Source organism: Carcharhinus amblyrhynchos, chromosome 1 (assembly GCF_965287045.1).
Source record: "Carcharhinus amblyrhynchos chromosome 1, sCarAmb.v2.hapA, whole genome shotgun sequence".
NCBI lineage: Eukaryota > Metazoa > Chordata > Chondrichthyes > Carcharhiniformes > Carcharhinidae > Carcharhinus > Carcharhinus amblyrhynchos.
In genome coordinates, this window is record NC_137324.1 from 96917133 (window position 1) to 96938502 (window position 21370).

The 21370-nt window shown below is 39.2% G+C and overlaps 1 protein-coding gene across 1 annotated transcript in view; it reads left to right on the plus strand.

Moving 5' to 3' along the window:
* Positions 1 to 21370, plus strand: part of sepsecs (Sep (O-phosphoserine) tRNA:Sec (selenocysteine) tRNA synthase) — a 70081-nt gene that overhangs the window by 43931 nt on the left and 4780 nt on the right. The window contains exons 8-10 of the mRNA XM_080189344.1: positions 4209 to 4338; positions 7615 to 7706; positions 18244 to 18337. Of these exons, the coding sequence (XP_080045470.1) occupies positions 4209 to 4338; positions 7615 to 7706; positions 18244 to 18337 (316 nt within the window). The remainder of the gene's footprint in view (positions 1 to 4208; positions 4339 to 7614; positions 7707 to 18243; positions 18338 to 21370) is intronic.

The following is a 21370-nucleotide window of genomic DNA, read 5'->3' on the forward strand; positions in this document are numbered from 1 at the left end:
CAAAAGATTTCCTGATACTTTGTGAAAAGAGGAAGGAGGTTCCCTTGATTTCAGGGTAAAGAAATCTGCCTCAGCCTACAGTGCAAAATCAGATTCAAGCTAATCATTCAACTTGGTTATTGTCTGAGAGATCTTGTTGTGTGTAAATTAGCTCCCACTTTTGTTCATATAACAATAGTGACTACACTGTCATTGTAATAATAAACTTGCTGTGGAGTGTTTTGAATGACCTATAAATATGAGATCAGGAAGTTTTTAACAAATTCTTTCTGTGGTGAAGATCATCTTGATGAGCATTGATCTTTTTCTTAATTAGACACAGTATGAAATTTTACTGGTGCTTAACAAACTAGCTCATTTTAAATATACTTGGAGAATGGATCAATGAGCCAAATTATGATTATGTATAATTAGAAAGTCTGAGCTATGATGCAGAATTTTTGTTGTATGGTATGGGAACTGCATGTTTTAATAGAATCTATTGTCATTGCCCCCATCTGATCACATCCCGGGAGGTTAATGCCACTGATCTAAGTTAACTATATGCATTTAGGAGAGATCCAACATCAGATAAGCGCCCCAAAATTCTTCTATTTTTTCCCCATACAAACCATCCTCGTGCGTGGTCAGTGTGTTTGCTAATTTCTGGCAAATTATGGGCAGATTTATTGCTGAGGAAATGGATTGAGATTGCTTCAGTTTACAGCTACCCCACCACATTTTTTAGTATGTTCACTTTGCTTTGATATTCTATCTTTTTCAAATAAGTAGTTATAACTGGCAAACATTTCAGTACGACTCCCAGAAGAATGTGCTAAATTACCGTGCCACCCCCAAGTTCTCCTAATCAATAATTTGAATGTGCAGTATTATTAATGAAACTCTTTGAGATCTAAAGTCATATAAAAAGAACTTGGAACATTGATCTAATTATTTTTGGAATACCAATGTAGAAATCAAAAATATAGGTAGCCAAAAAATGTCAGCTAATTAAGGAACCTTCTGGATGCAAGTTTTTTTTAAATTACCTCACACAGGTTTTGTTTCTGATCTTCAGGGATGCGTTTTAAAAGAAAAATCAGCCACCTGTCTCAAATGACGGTGAGATTTGCGATAAGCACAAATCTGATGTCATAAATTTGTAATCGAAGTAGTTATCCCTGTTGCAATTTCATTATCAAGCATGCAAAGTATTGTTGACCAAGCCCATCTGTCATGTCAGTTTATAGATAAACACATAAGTTGTGAAAGATTATATGCATAAGATTCCCCTTTTAAATGTGCTGTTTAGGAACCAGACAACAAGGTGTGCAGTTCAATAGGAACTGGAATATAAAGAAGTGTGGAGGGTCATAGACACTTTTATGATTGTTGTGGAACTGGCTGTTACTCCTTCCTTTCAATGTTTTATTTGTGCCAAGGGTGGTGGTGTCATGGTATTGGTAATACTGACTGGTTCAGAGGCCCAGACTAATCCTCTGGGGACAAAGATTCAATTTCCACCATGGAAGGTGCTGGAATTTAAATGTACTCAATAGATCTGGAATTAAGTTTTCACGTTGAGGACACCCTAGACATGACTACTGTGCTAAATAGGACAAATTCTGAACATACCTAGCACTTCAAAACTGGGCATCTACAAGCGCAGTGGAGCATTAACAGCAGCAGTATTTGATTCAACCACAATCTGTAACCTTAAAGCCCCACTCTACCATTGCCATAAAACCAGGGGATGGATTCTGGTTCAATGAAGAGCACAGGAGGACAGGCCAGGCACAACACCACATATACCTAAAAATTAGGTGTCAACCTGGTAAAGCCAAAACACAAGATTAATTGCATGCCAAACAGCAAAAGCAGCAAGTTGTAGACAGGGCTAAGTGATGCCACAACCAGTGGATCATATCTAAGTTCTGCAGTCCTGCCAGGACAGTTGGACAATTGAATAACTAACTGGCTCCACAAATAACCCCATCTTCAATAATGGGGGAGCCCAGCACATTAGTGCAAAAAACAAGTCCGAAGCATTTACGACCATCTTCAGTCAGAAGTGCTAAGTGGATGATCCATTTTTGCCTTCTCCTGAGGTTCCCAGCATCACAGATGCCAGTTTTCAGCCAATTCAATTCACTCCCCTTGATATCAAGAAACAATGATGACACAGGACATGGGGAAGGCTTTGGGCTCTGACAATATTCTGGCAACTGTACTGAGGACTCATGCTCCAGAGCTAGCCACATTTCTAGCCAGGCTGTTCCAGAATAGCCACAGTACTGGTGTCTATCCATCAATGCAGAAAGTTGCACAAGTATGTGCTGGCTAGAAAAGCAGGACAAATCCAACCGGCCCATCAGTGTACTCTCGATCATTAGCATAATGATAGAAAGGGTTGTTGAGCAATAACCTGATCTCCAGTGCTTAGTTGGGTTTCGCCAGGATCACTCAGCCCCTGACCTCATTACATCTGAAAAATGTTCTGGTTAGGTGCATTGACCCAAACAGGTGCCGGAGTCTGGTGACTAGAGGAATTTTACAGTAACTTCATTGCAGTAATATAAGCCTTACTAGTAACTAATAAATAAACTTTACTTGGTTCAAACACGGACGAAAGACCTGAATGCCAGAGATGTGCTGAAAGTGACTGCCCTTGACACCAAGGCAGCATTTAACCAAGTGTGGTCAAGGAGCCCAAGAAAAACTGGAGTCAATGGGAATCAGGTAGAAAACTCTCTGCTGGTTAGAGTCATACCCAACACAAAGGAAGATGATTGTGGTTGTTAGAGTCAATCATCTCAGTCTCAGGATATCACTGCAGGAGTTCCTCAGTGTGGTGTCCTAGGGCCAACTACTTTCAGCTACTTCATTAACAACCATCTCTTCATCATAAGGTCAAAAATGGGGATGATCACTGATGTTTGCACAATATTCAGCATCATTTGCAACTCTACAGACATTGAAGCAGTCCGAGGCCATATGCAGCAAAACCTGGACAACATTCAAGCTTAGGTTGATCAGTGGCAAGTACCATTCACACCACACAAATGCCAGGCAATGATAATCTCCAAAAAGAGAGAATCTAACTACATCTCCTTGACACCCAATAGCATTACCATTGCTGAATCTCCACTGTCAACATCTTGGGATGGTTACCTTTGGTCAGCTAAAAAATAATACTGTGACTACAAGAGCAGGTCAGAGCTGGGAATTCTGTGAAGCATAATTCACCTCCTGATTCCCCAGAGCCTGTCCACAAGACTCATGTTGGGAGTGTGATGGTATGCTCTTCACTTTTTAAAAAATTCATTAATGGGATGTGGGCATTGCTGGCTGTGCCAGCATTTATTACCCACCCCTGAGGGCATTTAAGAGTCAACCACTTGCTGTGAATCTGGAATCGCATGTAGGCCAGACCAGGTAAAGATGGCAGATTTCCTTTCCTAAAGACACTAGTGAAACAAATGGGTTTTTACAACAGTCAACAATGGTTTCACAGTTGTCATTAGACTTAATTCCAGATTGTTATTGAATTCAAATTTCACCACCTATTGGGATTTGAACCCAGGTCTCCAGAGTAATTCAGAATCCCTGGTCCCTGGATTACAGCATGCCCCTTCCACTGTTAGTAACGGGCATAATACAGACCTTGCCAAACTAGACAATGCTTGCAAAATGCAAAACACATGTCCAACTTTAGATGCCAATAGCCTTCAGTATGCTAAAAATTATGCTGACAATCAATTTAAGTCTTAGTGTGGAGATTTGCATGTACTTGAAGTTACATTTATTAATGCAAGGTCCCTGTTCTTTGCAGGCAAAAAGAACAGGTACATACATTTGTTTCGCTGATACAAGTGCAGTGATAGCTATTCGCTGGTTCCTTCCATAGGACAATGCCTTAACCAATCAGTGTCGAGCTGTCTGGTTTAAATTCCAAACTATGCTTGGCAGTCAATTATCAATCACCATCAACTGGTGTATTTGCCATGGCCACGCTGCAACCAATCAGCATCCTCTTTTCATAGAGTGTAAAATTATTGTTTCTCCTGACTTTGGTACTCTGAGGATTGTCCTGACAAAAGACAAACAGAATGAGTGCAAGATGACACAATATCTGTTTTCAGCAATGCTCACGATACACTATCTTTGATGCTGTATGTTTATTAAATAAAGTTATTGTATTGACTTAACTATTTTCACATTTTAATCAGGGAGCACGTGTTGGCCGGATAGATGCATTTGTGCAAAGCTTGGACAAGAACTTCATGGTTCCAGTAGGTGGTGCCATAGTAGCTGGTTTTGATGATGTCTTCATAAATGAAATCAGCAAAATGTACCCAGGTATTTCATTATCAGACACTTTGTGTTAATAAAGTAAATCTCAGTTATTATAATAAGATTTGCTGCAAGTTTAGCTTTCATTTATATAGAGATTGGCTGTGAGAAAATCTTGGTGCAAAATTCCGGTTCAGGTTTCTGAGCCTACATTAGATTGAGTGCTCCTCTGAACATAGGCTAAGAATGACAGAATGTAATTTACATTCAGAACGAGATTATGTTCTTAAGCTTTGATGGAACATTCATTTCACTAAGTTCAATATCTATAAAGTGAACAAAAATTAACTTAAAATCGTTCAAATGATATTTTTTAAAATTTGATATCAATCCATAAATAGAAATGCAAAACTTTCATTTTATTTCAGTGCTTTCCCAGCTTTATTTATCTGTTATGTCACACTTGATTTTTTAAAAATATAGTGATGAGCTGTAAAATATCAACCAGCCTCAAATAACAAATCCTTTTTTCTATCCTGTTTCTCTAAACTGCCTTTTAAAAAAAACCTTTCGGTTGCCACGTTGGAAATTGATCAACACAAGGACATTTTTAGAAAGTGCTGTAATAGACACCATGGGGTGAAATTTCCACAATTTACCACTGATCTTTTGCTGTAACTTTGGTGAATAAACGGCCATTTATGCAGATTCTCTACGGTTTCCATTGAGGTACCAACCCCCTGAAATTTTACTCCCTGCTGCGGCTGACATGCAGAATATTAATTATCTCACATAAAAACAATTAGTGTAATATTCGGTACCAGTATTTCTTTTTAGGCTGTAATTGCCTGTGTTCAAAAATCATTCACTCCACTTTGTGTGTGGCATTTTTGGTCAGGTAGCCACCTGACATTCACTTGTGTAGAATATTAATGCAACATCCTCAATAACGTGTTCTGCAGCTGAATGCTCTAAACTTCACTGTAAAGAAGCCCAATGGTAACAATACTTTACACTGAGCGTCAGAGGAATGGCCTTTGCTGCTCTCCTTGAGTACAGTTGCCTAAAGAATATTCTCAAGCTAATCAAGAGGTTTCATGTAATTTTCTGTCTGTTTGAGGTTGGTGCCTTCTACATGTGATCTATGAGCAGGTTAAGTAGTAGAGAGGCTTTTCAACCAATTGGTTTGAAGAACTCTCAATATGCCATGCAGACTGAAAACCAGGAAGTGAAAAAATAGGCATTAGAAATGAATCATTGGGCTGCTGATGTATTACAGTTCACTCAAAGAGTCCAAGTTCCTGTGGCAATATGCACTTTTGCATGTATGTTGTCGTTTGGAGCTATGGATAGTGATCTGTCAATGCTGTTCTTGTCACTTCCCATTGGTGCATGTTGGGAAGGATTTGGTGGGACTCAAACACAGAGCTTTTGACTCAGAAGCAGGGATATTACCTACTGCACCAGAAGGCAAATCCTTGTAGGGGAAGTGAAATAAAGATTGGAGTATTCACAGGGGATTGAAGAAAATACATAAAACAACAAAGTAGGAAAATTATATATTAAAAAAGGAGTTTTTTGAAAAAATCTACACTGTTAATTTTCTTAAGGAATAAGATACCAGAGTAATTTTTCAGGGCTAGAGGGGTTGATCAGCATCATTATCACATTTTATGCTGTTTGAACACTCTTAACTATAGCCAATTGAACAAGACCCAACTTTTGCAGCTGTTTTTAGAGCCAGGATACTGGATCATTAATCTCTAATTGATTCCATCAGCAGAGACTGAAATGGCACAGTCTTCGGAGGAACAGGAAATCATGACAACAACTTTCAATTTGTGTTTTTTTTTCATTTGTGGGATGTGGACATCACTGGCTGGCCAGCATTTATTGCCTATGCCTACTTGCCCTTGCTCAGAGGGCAGTTGAGAATCAGCCACATTGCTAAGGCTCTAGAGTCACATGTAGACCAAGACCAGGTAAGGACTGCAGATTTCCTTTCCTGAAGAACATTAGTGAACCAAATGGATTTCTCCGACAATCGACAATGATTTCATGGTCATCACTAGATTCTTAATTCCATAATTTTTTTAAATTGAATTCAAATTCCACCAACTGCTGAGGTGGAATTCAAACCCGGGTCTCCAGAACATTAGCTGAATTGCTGGATTAATAGCCTAGTGATAATGCCAGTAGCCCATTGCATCCCTTACTGCACATGTGCGGATGCCCAAAATCATTGCGGATAATAACTGCAAATGTTGACAGCCTTGCCAATATTTGTACAGCAATATCTCAGGCATTGTTTTTTAAAACCCACAGCTAATCAGCATTAAGAAAATGTTTTTTTTTCCTGCAGTGTATTCTCAACACTGTTCTTTGCTCTATGATTATACAATGTCCTGCTACACCAAATATTTAGCTGCCCACAAAACGAATACCTGTCTCTGCTAAAATTCTGTACATTTCTGCAGCATTTTGTTTAAAGTCAGAGTATATTTGATCACACTTGGAGCTTCCTATGTTAAAATAGAACCTTAATGCTGAGCATCCTCAACCCACAAGGTTTCTTTTTTTTCAGCTATAAGTCAGAAGCTTTTTAAAATAATTAGTTTGTTTTCACCCTCATTATTCTTCTGCTGAATACAACTTTGTGAAGTGCCTGGAAACAGACTGTTTTAATTCTTCCTCCTATCTCCTATTCTGAAGGTAGTAAGTTATGAAATAGCAATGTTTATTGAGTCTGGTGGCCCATCACCCTGATAACCCTGTTGCTACAACCAACCACTCCACTCCCATCTCCTCTCCCTAAAAATTCCCCGTGTCAATTTTTCATAAAATCGTAGAATCCTACAGTGCAGAAGGAGGCCACTCAACCCATGAAGCCTGCACCTATCATAATCCCACCCAAGCCCTATCCCTGTAACCCCATGCATTTACCCTAACTAGTCTTCCTGACACCAAGGGGCAATTTAGCACAGCCAATTCACCTAACCCGCACATCTTTAGACTGTAGGAGGAAACCAGAGCATCTGGAGAAAACCCATGTACGAGTGAATTGGTTTGCAGCGAGGTCATAGCAGCTGAGTTCATTCCTGTCACCATTTATCAATGACTTTTGCATAGTGGTCATAACTGGGATCCCCATTCTTAATCATCAGCTCTGGGATATTGTAGCCACTTTTAGCATCACCATTTGCTTCTCTGACTTAGGTTAGTCATCGGTAAGTAACTCTGTGTGGTTCAGCGTTAGAGTCGCAATGTTGGCGAACCTCTATTTACATTCGTATAATTTAGAAATAATTAAGAATGAAAAATATTTCCCGTTGATATTTCTAGGTCGAGCTTCAGCATCGCCCTCAACTGATGTTCTTATTACATTGCTGTCACTTGGCGTGAATGGTTATAAACGTCTCTTAAAAGAAAGGAAGGTGAGTTTGTGGTGTTCCACATCTAAACATTACTGCTCAATATTTTTCTATTTTCATTTTAGTACTCTTCAAATGGCTGTCATGTTGTGGATTTCAGGTATATTGCGTTACTAATTGAGTTTTTAAAATGCCGTTCCTCCAAGTATTCTTGCATCTGCTTTTCTGTTATAATTTGTACTTTTCTTTTGATCTTTTGTATAAAGAATTGATGCAGAGAGAAATCCATTAGTTTTCATACATTTCCTTCCTTCTGATTTTAACAGTGTATAATAACTGAGTGTAAACGTATTTCTTTTACACCACGCTGCTTTTAAAACAGAAAATACCACAATGGTACAAATGGTATGTTGGCCTTCATAGCGAGAGGATTTGAGTGCAGAAATAGGGATGTTTTACTGCAATTGTACAGGACGTTGATGAGGCCATACCTGGATTATTGTGTACGGTTTTGGTGCCCTTATCTGAGAAAAAAATGTCCTTGCTATAGAAGGAGTGCAGCTAAGATTTACCAGGCTGATTCCTGAATCAGATCTCCTCTCATCCCTCTAAATCCCAGTGAATACAGACCAATTTCCCCTGATAAGACAGTCACGACGATCCCGGTATCAGCTTCGTGAACTTCTGCACTCCCTCTATGGCAAGTATATCCTTTATTGGGTAGGCAGACCAAAACTGCACTCAGTACTCCAGGTGTGGTCTCACCAAGGTCCTATATAATGCAATAAGACATTCTTACTTCTGAACTCCAATGAAGTTTAAAATGAGAAAGGAAAACAAAGCTTATGGCGATTGTAAGGTTCATACTACAATAGAGGACTAAGCATAACATATAAAATACAAAGGAAATATGAAAGAGAAAAGAGGGACAAAGAGAAACTATGAGAATAGATCAGCAGCTTTTGTCTTGTTCGTCTTCTGAGACTTTTGGGAACCGTGGTGCACTAAAAAAGTTGATTCGCTGGTTAAAAGGAAAAAGGAGGCTTATGTCAGGATGAGACTTGAGGGCTCAGGTAGTGCGCTGGAAAGCTTTAGATTGGCTAGGAGGGAGTTAAAGAGTGAGTTAAGAAGGGCTAAAAGAGGACATGAGAAGACTTTGGCTGATAGGATTAAGGAGAATCCTAAGGCGTTCTATAGATATGTTAAGAACAGAAGATTGGTTAGGGCAAGATTAGGGCCAGTTAGAGACAGCAGTGGGAAGTTATGTGTGGAACCGGAAGAGATTGGAGAGGCATTGAACCAATATTTCTCTTCGGTATTCTCGCAGGGAGACATAAATGTAGCTGTGGAGAACACTGGGTTACAGGGTTGTAAACTGGATAGTATTGCAGTTGATAAGGAGGATGTGCTAGATATTCTTGAGAGTTTGAAAATAGATAAGTCCCCTGGGCCGGACGGGATTTACCCTAGGATTCTCTGGGAGGCAAGATAGGCGATTGCAGAGCCTCTGGCTCTGATCTTCAGGTCGTTGTTGGTCACAGGTATAGTGCCAGAAGATTGGAGGATAGTGAATGTTGTCCCATTGTTTAAGAGGGGGAACAGAGACTTCACCGGGAATTATAGACCGGTGAGTCTTACTTCTGTTGTGGGTAAGGTTTTAGAAAAAATTATTAGGGATAGGATTTATAGCTATTTAGAGAGTAATGAATTGATTGGAGATAGTCAGCATGGTTTTGTGGAGGGTAGGTCGTGCCTTACTAACCTTATTGAGTTTTTTGAGAAAGTGACCAAAGAGGTGGATGGGGGTAAGGCAGTTGATGTGGTATATATGGAATTTAGTAAGGCGTTTGATAAGGTTCACCATGGAAGGCTTCTGCAGAAAATGCAGATGTATGGGATTGAGGGTGATTTAGTTAATTGGATCAGGAATTGGCTAGCAGATAGGAGACAGAGGGTGGTGGTTGATGGAAAGTATTCGTCATGGAGTTCGGTTACAAGTGGTGTGCCTCAGGGATCTGTTTTGGGGCCACTGCTGTTTGTAATTTTTATTAATGATCTGGATGAGGGTATAGTTGGGTGGATTAGTAAATTTGCTGATGACACCAAAGTCGGAGGTGTGGTAGATAGTGAGGAGGGGTGTCATAGTTTACAGAGAGACTTGAACAAGTTGCAGAGCTGGGCCGAGAGATGGCGGATGGAGTTTAATGCGGAAAAGTGTGAGGTAATTCACTTTGGCAGGAATAACAGATGTGTAGAGTATAGGGCTAACGGTAGGACTCTGAATAGTGTTGATGAACAGAGGGATCTAGGTGTATGTGTATATAGATCCCTGAAAGTTGGGAATCAAGTAGATAAGGTTGTTAGGAAGGCATATGGTGTCTTGGCGTTTATTGGTAGGGGGATTGAATTTAGGAGCCGCAGCGTCATGTTGCAACTGTACAAAACTCTGGTGCGGCCGCACTTGGAGTATTGTGTGCAGTTCTGGTCCCCACATTATAGGAAGGATGTGGAGGCATTGGAGAGGGTGCAGAGGAGGTTTACCAGGATGTTGCCTGGTATGGAGGGGAGGTCCTATGAGGAGAGACTGAGGGATTTGAGGTTGTTTTCGTTAGAAAGAAGGCGGCTAAGAGGGGGCCTTATTGAAACATATAAAATGATTAGAGGTTTAGATAGGGTGGACAGTGATAGCCTTTTTCCTCGGATGGAGAAAGCTAGCACGAGGGGGCATAGCTTTAAATTAAGGGGTGGTAGTTATAGGACGGATGTCAGAGGTAGGTTCTTTACCCAGAGGGTGGTGAGGGATTGGAATGCCTTGCCTGCTGCAGTTGTAAATGCGCCTAGTTTGGGGGCGTTTAAGAGATCTGTGGATAGGTTTATGGATGGAAAGGGATTGGTTTAGGTTAGAGGGTCATTGCTTTTTAATTGGTCGGCGCAACATCGTGGGCTGAAGGGCCTGTTCTGCGCTGTAATGTTCTATGTTCTGTGTTCTAAAATGACCGTATTTGTCTGCTGGAGTGCTTGGTAGGGTTCTGGTGGATATGAAGGTGACTGCTAAGGCCTTCTCTGTGAAGAAGAATCATATTGGACTTGAAGCATTAACTCTGTTTCTCTCTCCACAGATACTGCCAAATCAGCTGGGTTTTTCCTGCACTTGGTTTTCATTTCTGATCTCCAGCATCTGCAGTATTTTGGTTTTATTTCAAGTTATGCTCAACATTTATTCAGCACTAGTTAGACTTCAATACAATATTCTATTCAATTCTGGGCACTACTCTTTAGGAAGGATGTCAAGGCCTTAGTGGGCAGAAGCGATTTACTACAACTGTACTTTGGATGAAGGATTTCAGTTTCTCTGGCCTATCCATATAATTGAAGTTATTCTCCTTAAGACAGAAAATTTAGTGGAGATTTGATATAGGCATTGTTAATAGAAAGTAAATAGGAAAAAGTGTTTCTAGTGGCAGAACAATCAGTAACTAGAGAACACAGATTTCAGACGATTGACAAAAAGCCAGAGGGGACATGACGAAATATTGTTTTACAAAGCAAGCTGTTGTGATTCGGAATGCACTGCCTGAAAAGGTAGTGGAGCAGATTCAACAGTACCATTCAAAAGATAATTGAATAAATACATGAAGAAGGAAAAAAATACATGGCTAAGGGGAAAAAGCAGAGATTAATTGGATAGGTCAGCTAAGAAAAGCACAGGCACATTGGGCTGAGTGGCCTACTTCTGTGCTGCATCATTCTAGTCAAGTCCCAGTAACATATATGGTTTGGTATTTCAGTATTTGAATCAATTTCTCAATGTGCGCAGTTAATACCAATTTATAAATGGCGTTGTGTTACTTTTGTCCATTTAGGACCAGTGAGTCTGACCCAATCACTTTATGATCATTCATAACTGATTATAGTCTTAATTTTTAGAGTGTTGCCTTCTAATCTAATCTGATTTAGACCCGCATGAAATGGTTATGAAAGGTGCCATGACACCTAGACACCAATACACCACTACTAAAATCTTCCAGTGGGTTCACATATTGGTGTTAAGTAAGAATTATGAGAAAATGGAACATTTTCCAATATGAACAGCTGTGATTCTTGGACATTTATTCTGGAAAGTCGGTGCATCAGACAAAACCACAACGACGTTATTGTCTGTTTTCCTGTTTATTCAGAGAATCAAAAGATTGCTGTTGTATTGCACGCTAAAAAAAATTGACTGTAAATGTCTTGTCATCTGTTTCAGTATAACACTGTCAGCAAAACAATTAAACTATAAGACAAGGTGTTATAGAGAAGGAAACCTCATTAATCCGAATTTTACTAATTGGTGACTTTTCAGTTATGTTTGACTGCCTTGTATGAAAAATCTTGTAGAAATTAATTCATCAGGTTTACTTCTCTACCCTGTTATACTTACATCTTGTTGTACTTTACACCTCGATTATATTTGTTTCTAGAACAGTAGTGCGCATTAAACCAGGCTTCAGTTCCAACAGGCCAACTTATATCAAATGCAGAAGTCTTACTGCATTGAAATGCCGAGTCAGATTAGTCATCTCATAAATCCTTTTAAATTTTGTGGTTGTATTTGTGAACTGTTGCAGGAGAAGTATGAGCAAGAATATTCAATTGTATTCAGAAATTATTTTGATATATTAATCCAGACAGGTTTCTACAGGAACACTATGCCTCTGTCATATCTGTGTTCTTTACTGGGGAAAAGAAATTGTCCTTGGCAGCTGTTTCAGATTAATAGACGGAACAAAATGCTCAACCGATAAGCAATTGCGTGCTGTTCTATAAAGAACTAAATGGTTACTTCCTCTCATGGCTCGGCTAAGCAACGCAGGAAAGGAAGGTCCCCAGTTCTGGCTGACCTTCAGCAGACAATCTAGAACTGGTATCACTGCTTCTAGGTTAAGGAGGAAACCAAAATGACTGTTCACTAAGTTAAACACTCTGATGATGGGTCATCCAGACTTAAAATGTTGACTCTATTATCTTTCCACAGACACTGTCAGATCTGCTGAGATTTTCTGTTTTTGTTTGTGAGAGGCTCTTTGCTAATCTCTGCTGGCATGTAGAGATGTTGGGACAAGGATAGAGTCAGGCTTAGTTTTAACGCCTCTATAAGTCATGCTGTTGTTTATCTTGTTGACATGGACTATCCAGGATCTCGCGTGCTGTTTGCAGTGTGATCTACTGTGTTCGGGAGCCAATTCAAAGGAAAATGAGAAGAAAAATGAGTGAACGTTTTAAGCCTTAAGAGAAGAACTGCCAGGAGCAGCATAAAGAGATTTGAATAATCTTTATTTCTGGTAACCTGCCTAAATGATCCTTTTTAAAAAGAAAATGCATAATGGTATGTGTGATGCGAATAAGCTTCAATTCCGCACGATAAAAAATGACTGTCACAAATGAAAAGATTAATGCACTGCAAATTTTGCTGATTTATGGCAGCTGTCACAGCACTTTACTGCATTCACAGCATTCCTAGCTGTGTACTGATGCCTGACTAGTTGCAGGTTGAATTGCTGAAAACAGCACAAAACAAACACCACACAGGTGCAAGTCAGACCAGTTTGGTCTGTCAGAGATACAGGAAAGCTTAGAATAACATCCAACCAACTTGTGACTGTGCAAGGCAAGATGCCAGCTGATTAACTCCACATCTTTCCATGTTGGAAAATTACATGCATCTGTGTGAACATACATCCTGAACTCATCGAAACAATGAATTTACTTACCAGTGTTAAATGTGGAGAGTTAGTTTTCATTGGGCAGAATCTTGTGGCGTGATGGACTCTCAGCCATTGGCTGGACAGCCAGCAACAGCCTTTCATTGCCTTTGCTAGGGAAGGCCTGCCACATCATGCGTCAGTCAGACACTTTACAAGCCAACAGCAAGGGCAGGGTGGTGGCTCTCAACAGGACTCTTTGTTCAGGCATGGAGAGCCTTTGAACAAGAGAACCCACCGCAGACTTAATTGATGTGGAGACGGGAAGGCAATGGGGTCTTCACCCACCACCCTGATTAATTAAATTCTCTACCTTCCAACTCACCACAAAGCAAGATTCTGTCCTAGTTTTTACCTATGAGTTCTAATTGAATGACATTTATATATTTCATTTAGTTGCTGTTGAGTTTTGTGGCTTTGTTTCATATACCATGTCATATTTTCAAAGCTTAACAGATTAAAAAGCAATAAAAACAGAAAATTCTGGATAAACTTATCAGGATAGGCAGCATCTGAGGAGAGAAAGAGAGATAACATTTTGAGTCTATATGACCCTTCCACAGAATGGAAGAGGGATAGAAAGGTAATGAATTATATAGTTGGAGAGGGGGTGGGGCTGAATGGAAAGTCAGTGATAGATTGGAGCCAAGGAGAGATTGACAAGGATATCATGGACATTAAGACAAATGGACTGTTAATGGTGCCGTTAGAGACTAAAGAACATTAATAGTGGCAAATGTGGGCTAACAGAATGTTTTAATAGGAGAGTCAAATGCATGCTTGCTGCTTTGATCCATAAGTCTACCTGGGTCCTGTTGCAATTTTATGCTTCAAAAGCAGCCATTGCAAGCAATTTCTGTGTGGAATACTTCCAGCTTTGATGTCATGACATTTCATTTAAGTGAAAGAAGAATATTCCCATAATTCACTACTTCTCACTTGTCCTGTTGCTAGCTTTCTGGCTGTCTCTTTAAGTAGTCCTACAGGAATGGGATACAGACACTGCAGCTGGCACCAAATGTACAAACATTAGTTTTAAACTATTCTTAAGTTTTTGTGATCATTTAAAAGAATTCTCTCCTGAATCAATAATGAAACAGGACTGTGTCAAACACTACACAGCACTTGACATTTACTCTAACATCTACAAGGACCCAAAGCAACAATTAACAAATTAATGCTAGTTGGAAAATAAACCTGAACATTGTACCTTTGGAACTGTACCAAGCTTAGCTCAGTGTATTCGTTGGGTGATCGGATGAAAATGCAGTTGCCATTGTGACCAGTGCTATGGGGCAGATGCACTGCAAACAAATCCATTTTCCTGTGTCATCATTGCATTATATCTGTCTCACTAAATGTATGGGAATGAAACATCTATTAATATGGTAGAAGCAAGTACCATATCATTTCTTATGCAGGTGCTAAAAATATTTATTTTTCATTTTCTCTGATTTCAATAAGAAGTCTCACAACATAAGGATGAAGGAGCAGTGCTCTGAAAGCTTGTGATTCCAAATAAACCTGTTGGACTTTAACCTAGTGTTGTGAGACTTCTTACAGTGCCCACCCCAGTCCAACGCTGGCATTTCCACATGACTGCTAGTGATTTACCACCAGTGCTTAAAAGTTCTTTTCCAAAGACTGAGCATGCAAGTACTTTGGTTGCACTTTGGCAAACTCTCAAAACATAAGGAACTAGAATTATTGCTGCCTGAAAATATGAAACATTATAAAGGACTTTTCAGCATCAGATGAGTTAGAATTTACATTTTGATAAGCTTATGACTTCAGTGAACTGAAGACATCATTAAGGTTTTAATCAAACTTGTACAAAGTGATCCTTTTGCATCTGAAACTGGCAGTTATATCATTATATAGTTCCATTGTATGTTCTTTACATAAGCGTTTACAATTTCTCCATAGAGAACATAGAAATCATTCCCCCTAATTCCTTTAGAAAGTGTTGGAGATGGATCCTCTTAAGGGGTGAGCTCTGGTTGGATCATGTGACCTATTCATCCAATAGGACTGGAGCACGCATGGTCTAAAAGAGAATGCAGGTTTTTGTCCTCATTTTTTGCACTTGGAAGTTGAGAAAGTAAGGCTGGTATCGCAACACTCTGTATATAGTTCACACTCTATATCGTTCTTGTTTGTAAATAAATGGCTCATAGTCGATTATTAACTGGTGATCATCTGAAGTCTTCATTATTACAGAAAGTTAACTCTGGAAACCTTTTTTGCCTGAGATGCTGGAATTGGCAATTCTAAATGGCAATTAACTTGTAGCACAGAACACAGGTTCTAAAATACAGCAAAACAGTGCACCACAGCAGATATATTTTTGTAAGATAGGAATCCAGTCATATTTGCCCATCTATGTATTATTTCTCTAATCCTGTTTTGCTTGCTTTCTGCATTTTATTGAACAGTGGGAGTTTTTTTTTTGTTGGCCTTGCATTTTAGATTAATTTGTATTCAGGAAAGACTGTGTCCACAATAAACAATCTTCTTTCTCCTATTTAAACTAGATCAATTCAGTTTGGCTTGTGGAGGGATCCTATTAAGATAAAATGGCACAATTAGATTAATTTTCTAAGTCTCATTAAATGTTCATTAACAACGTCATTTACACAGATGTCTTGTAGTCAGACAGTCACCATTCTTTATTTAGAATTCATGGAGATTTAATAGTGTGGAAACAATAAACTGTTGCAATGAAATGCATATTTATTAAAAAAAATTACTGGTTACAGAGTAACAGTGAAGAACATGCATGACTGGAAATATACTGCAGAAGATTTATTAATCTAAAAGATGATTGATTAAGATACGTTTTTATGGGCTTGGGAATAAATCTATTCCTAGAAATGATTCCAGCTAGGGGAAAAGAACATTCGGTGTGTGGAAGGCACCTTAGTTGAGGTTATTAATGTTCTGTGAATTTGAGAATGAGACATTTTCAGTGCCATGACTAATATTGATATAAAAATAGCTAAAGCAATATATATGTTTTTTGGTCAACTCGTGTAAGTTACTGAACCAGTTAGCCCAAGCTAATGCAATATGCCCCCACTTTGGGCAAAATTTTAAAAATACCCTCTACACTATATTTGTAAATTTGTAAATTTGCACACTTAGTCTTGGAAGTGGCAGCTAAGTGTGTTTCCTGGTGTGCCTGCATTATGGTAGAGAAGCTCAAGCAAGTAGAATTGCTACTAATAATAATTGTAATACCACTGAAAATTGCACTTTGAAAAATGTGTGCAAGAATCGTTAGAACATTTGTTGCAATTGAATGAAGTTAACGTTTGGCAAAATTCTACAAAAAAGAATGACCAAGTGCAACAATTAGCAATTTTTCCAGAACTGGAAGTGTTTTCATTTTCATAGCTGGCTAATAAACATCCTATGCTTTGGCTATATTTGCATAGAAGTGTTGATTTTGGATAGTGAGATTTTCTTTGATACACTGTAGTATAGAGTATCTGGGAAGCCTGGCATAAGGAGAATGAGTTCTTGAAATTGTTTGGTTGCCAAGTTCCATAGATATAAAATGAACTTATATGGGTAATAGGAATTGGCAAGTGAAAAGGCATATTAAGATGATGTGCATCTTTCAACAAGTTAATGATGCATAAATGCTATCCTGTAATAAAAACATGGGACATTACAGCAAAGGAACAGGACATTTGGCCCATCAAATATAATGGTGGATGAAAGAAAAGAAGCTGAAATTATCTGGGAGAGGGGTAACTGTTAATGGGGGCAGGCTGGACCAGGTGGAATGTTTTCTTATAATTTGCATGTATTAATATGGCATTGTTATAAGCAACATATTCAGATTTATAAATGAGGTGTACTACTTTTGTCTAGAAATTAAATAATTCAATAAGCTTTGTATATACAGAGCATCTAAGCTCTAGTTTCAGTCATTTTTCTGCTGATGTTTTTAGATGTGTGTATTGATGTGTGAGGTGAGACAGGCAACTCTTTCAAGTTTTCATTGTATTGCAATGGTACAATATGTTTCAGCAAGGATACATATTTTACAGCACAATTTTGTTCAGTTTCTTCTACTGCGTGTCATTCTTACTAATATAGTTGCTACATACATAATCCAGTATGTAAGCAGTTAGCAAAATGGCTAATGCTGTTTTTTTAATCAAGATAGAACTAAAGTTTCAACATTGTTGCAGCCTTTATAATATTTGGGTTGTGCCACATACTGATCCAGCTTTGATGAAATGATGTTATGAGTAATTCTCAATAATTGTAACCCAGCTCTCTGTTTGCTGTCCAATTTAATGAGTTTTCTCACTGGGGACATTGTCTTTGTGATGATATAATTTATTATCAGTAGGTTCTGGGAATAGGTGCCTTGACCAATGAAAAATAAAACCACTCCAAAGAACATTTGGAGAAAAAGAACTTGGATCTAGACAGTGTGTTGCATTGCCTCAAATTGCATTGCAACCAAATAATTATATTTGAGTTGTTATAATGCAGGGAAATGCAGCCCTCAACTTACACAGAGCAAGTTCCCATAATCGGCGATGGAATAAATGACTAAATTATTTGTTTTTGGTGCTGGTTGAAGGGCAAATGTTGACCAGCGCACCTGGAGAAACACCCCTGTTCTTCGAAATAATGCTGTGGCATTTTGTTTACATTCGTTTTGGAGGTCACACTGAGCAGTCTGTATTATCAAGCTGGAAAATTTAAAAGAATGCTAACTGAAAAGAATGTTGTGCACCACGTGAGTGATTGAATGGAAAATATTGTAGAAGAAAAATGTTCCATAGTCAATCCTGTTAATCATTTGTGTTAATCATTGGTGTACTTTATTGCAGGAGATGTTTGCTTACCTTTCTACAGAAGTAAAGAAGTTGTCTGAAGCGTATGGTGAAAGGCTTCTGGAGACCTCACATAACCCTGTATCTTTAGGTATATCTAATTTTGTTTCTTTTTTTAAAAAAAGGCAATCATTTGTGCGTATTTCATCCAACTCTGTCAATTAAAAAATTTATTTTTAACATTAAAAAAAATTGTGTAATTTTAGGTTAAGCAAATTTAACATAACAGCCCAGGAAGCTAAATTCTGCATGACTTTAATTCAAATTAACAGATAATTTAAACTAAGAAGCTTTGATTTAAGAGGAATTAATCTTTGGGAAGCCAAGCTAGTCATATAGACAAATCACTTGGCAGAAATTTGAGAAAGTTACGTTTTTAAATTATTATGCTAATTATAGTGTAAAAATATACAAAGCGTTATTTTATTGAGTCAGTGTTAAGCAATGAACTATTATTATTATTATTTTATTATTCTTATTATTATTGAGGCAGTGATTAGCAGAATTTTAAGAAAAGCTTTTAGTGCCAGAACAAAAAAAATATTGGATGCTGGGAATCTGAAATAATGATGCGGAGATGCCGGCGTTGGACTGGGATAAACGCAGTAAGAAGTCTCACAATACCAGGTTAAAGTCCAACAAGTTTATTTGGTAGTAAACACCACTAGCTTTCAGGACACTGTTCCTTCATCAGGTGAGTGGGGAGTTCTGATCACAAACAGAGCATATAAAGGCACACACAATTTACAGAATACTGATTAGAATGCGAGTCTTTACAGCTAATCAAGCCTTAAAGGTGCAGACAATGTGAGTGGAGATAGCATTAAGCATAGGTTAAAGAGATGTGTATTGTCTCCAGACAGGACAGTAAGTGAGATGTTGCAAGTTCAGGTGAGTCACGGGGGTTACAGCTAGTGTGACATGAACCCAAGATCTCGGTTGAGGCCGTCCTCGTGTTTGGAACTTGGCTATCAGTCTCTGCTCAGCGACTCTGCGCTGTTGTATGTCGTGAAGGCTGCCTTGGAGAACGTTTACCCGAAGATCAGGAGCCGAATGCCCGTGACTGCTGAAGTGTTTGCCAACAGGAAGGGAACAGTCTTGCCTGGTGATTGTCGAGCAGTGTTAATTCATCCATCGTCGTAGCGTCTGCGTGGTCTCCCCAGTGTACCATGCCTTGAGACATCCTTTCCTACAGCATATCAGGTAGACAATGTTGGCCGAGTTGCAAGAGTACGTACCGTATACCCGGTGGATGGTGTTCTCACGTGAGATGATGGCATCTATGTCAATGATCCGCCATGTCTTGCAGAGGTTGCTGTGGCAGGATTGTGTGGTGTTGTGATCACTGTTCTCCTGAAGGCTGGGTAGTTGGCTGTGGACAATGGTCTCTTTGAGATTGTGCAGTTGTTTGAAGACAAGAAGTGGGGGTGTGGGGATGGCCTTGACGACATGTTCAACTGTTGGACTTTAACCTGGTGTTGTGAGACTTCTTAATCTAAAATAACTCAGAAAATGCTGGTGGGTATTGAGCAGATCGGGCAGCATCTTAGGAGAGATGAAGAGAGCTAACATTTCAGGTCAATAATTTTTCAGCAGAATCTTCCCCCTCAGACAGTGCCTCGGGATCAAGGATGACTTGCTTTCTTTCCATTCGATGGACTCTGAAATGGCTGATTCCGATCTTCAGACGCTGCCACATGTTGCGCAGGTGGTACTGGAAGGCTTGGATAGAAGGGCTGTTCGGAGATTTATGCACACCTTCCGATGTTTTGAATTTGCCACTGCATGTTCCCAACAGAGTCTCGTGATGTGTTCAGTGCCTTCCTGAATGAGCTTTCTCCATTTTATTTAGTCACAAGCCAGGGTCTCTCATAAATTGTTGGGTATGTTTGACTTCTTCAAGGATGCTTTGAGGACATCCCAGCATTTCTGCTGTCCATCTGGAAGCCTCCTGCCATGACTGACTTCAGAGTAGAGCAATTTATTGGGAGTCTGGTGTCAGGCATACAACGACATGTCCCTTCAGAGCTGGTTTTGAGTGATTGGCACCTTGACACTAGGCAAATTGGTTTGGGAGAGGACATTGCTGTTAGACTGCCTTGCTTGTCACCAGATTTGAAGGATCTTATGAAGGCACCAGTATTTCTCCAGGGCTTTCAGGTGCCTACTGGAAGTTGTTCAAATCGCCAAAGCAAATAGAAGCACAGGGATCACTGCAGCCTGGTAAACTGTGACCTTACTCTAATGTTTGAGACCTAAGCAGAGCATTAGCACTGCTGCCTCACAGCCTTGGGTCACTGTCTGTGTGGGGTTTGCATATTGTCTCATGTACATGGGTTTCCTCTGAGTTCTCCAGTTTCCTCCCACACTCCAAAGGTGTGTGGCTCAGATTAATTGACCATGCTAAATTGGCCCTTAGTGTTAGGGGGGATTAGTACTGTAAATATGTGCGGTTACAGGGATAGGGATTGGGTGGGATTGTTGTCGGTGCAGATACGATGAACCAAATGGCTGCCTTCTACACTGCAGGGATTTCATGATTCTATGATTCTAAGTCTGATCTGCTGGGTGTTTTTCAGCATTTCCTGTTTTTCTTTTAGCACTAGAGGTCACTATAACACAACAGTTAGTATTTTCCCACAGTTTACTTGCAGCTTTGATTATAAAAAGGAAGACTTCTTTTTACATAGCGCTTTTCTCGAATCAGGCTGGCTAAAATTCTAGTCCCAGGAGTCTGGTTGAGGACATTCTTCATTCTGTCATTGACCTTCATTCATTTATTCATTGTGATTTTTACAAGATAATTGCAATCCAGTTGAAGGATTTGAGTAATAGTTGTGAATGTTGCTGGAACCCCAAGACTACATTTACACCTTGAACGAACGAAGCATTGTCTGTGATAAATATAAAATTAGTGAACTTGTTTTGAACCTGCGTGTTCTTGGTGTTATGATGCATGTAACCCAGTTATTCAAAATAAAGACACAAATTCCTGCTTCTGAAGGTGAAGTGGTGCTAACCTAAAGCAGGAAAACGCTATTACTGAGCTAAAGATATATTGCATCATGTGACTGTGTCTGCAGGTTATTTTTAACAGTATGTTGCATGAAAATGTGTTTTTTGA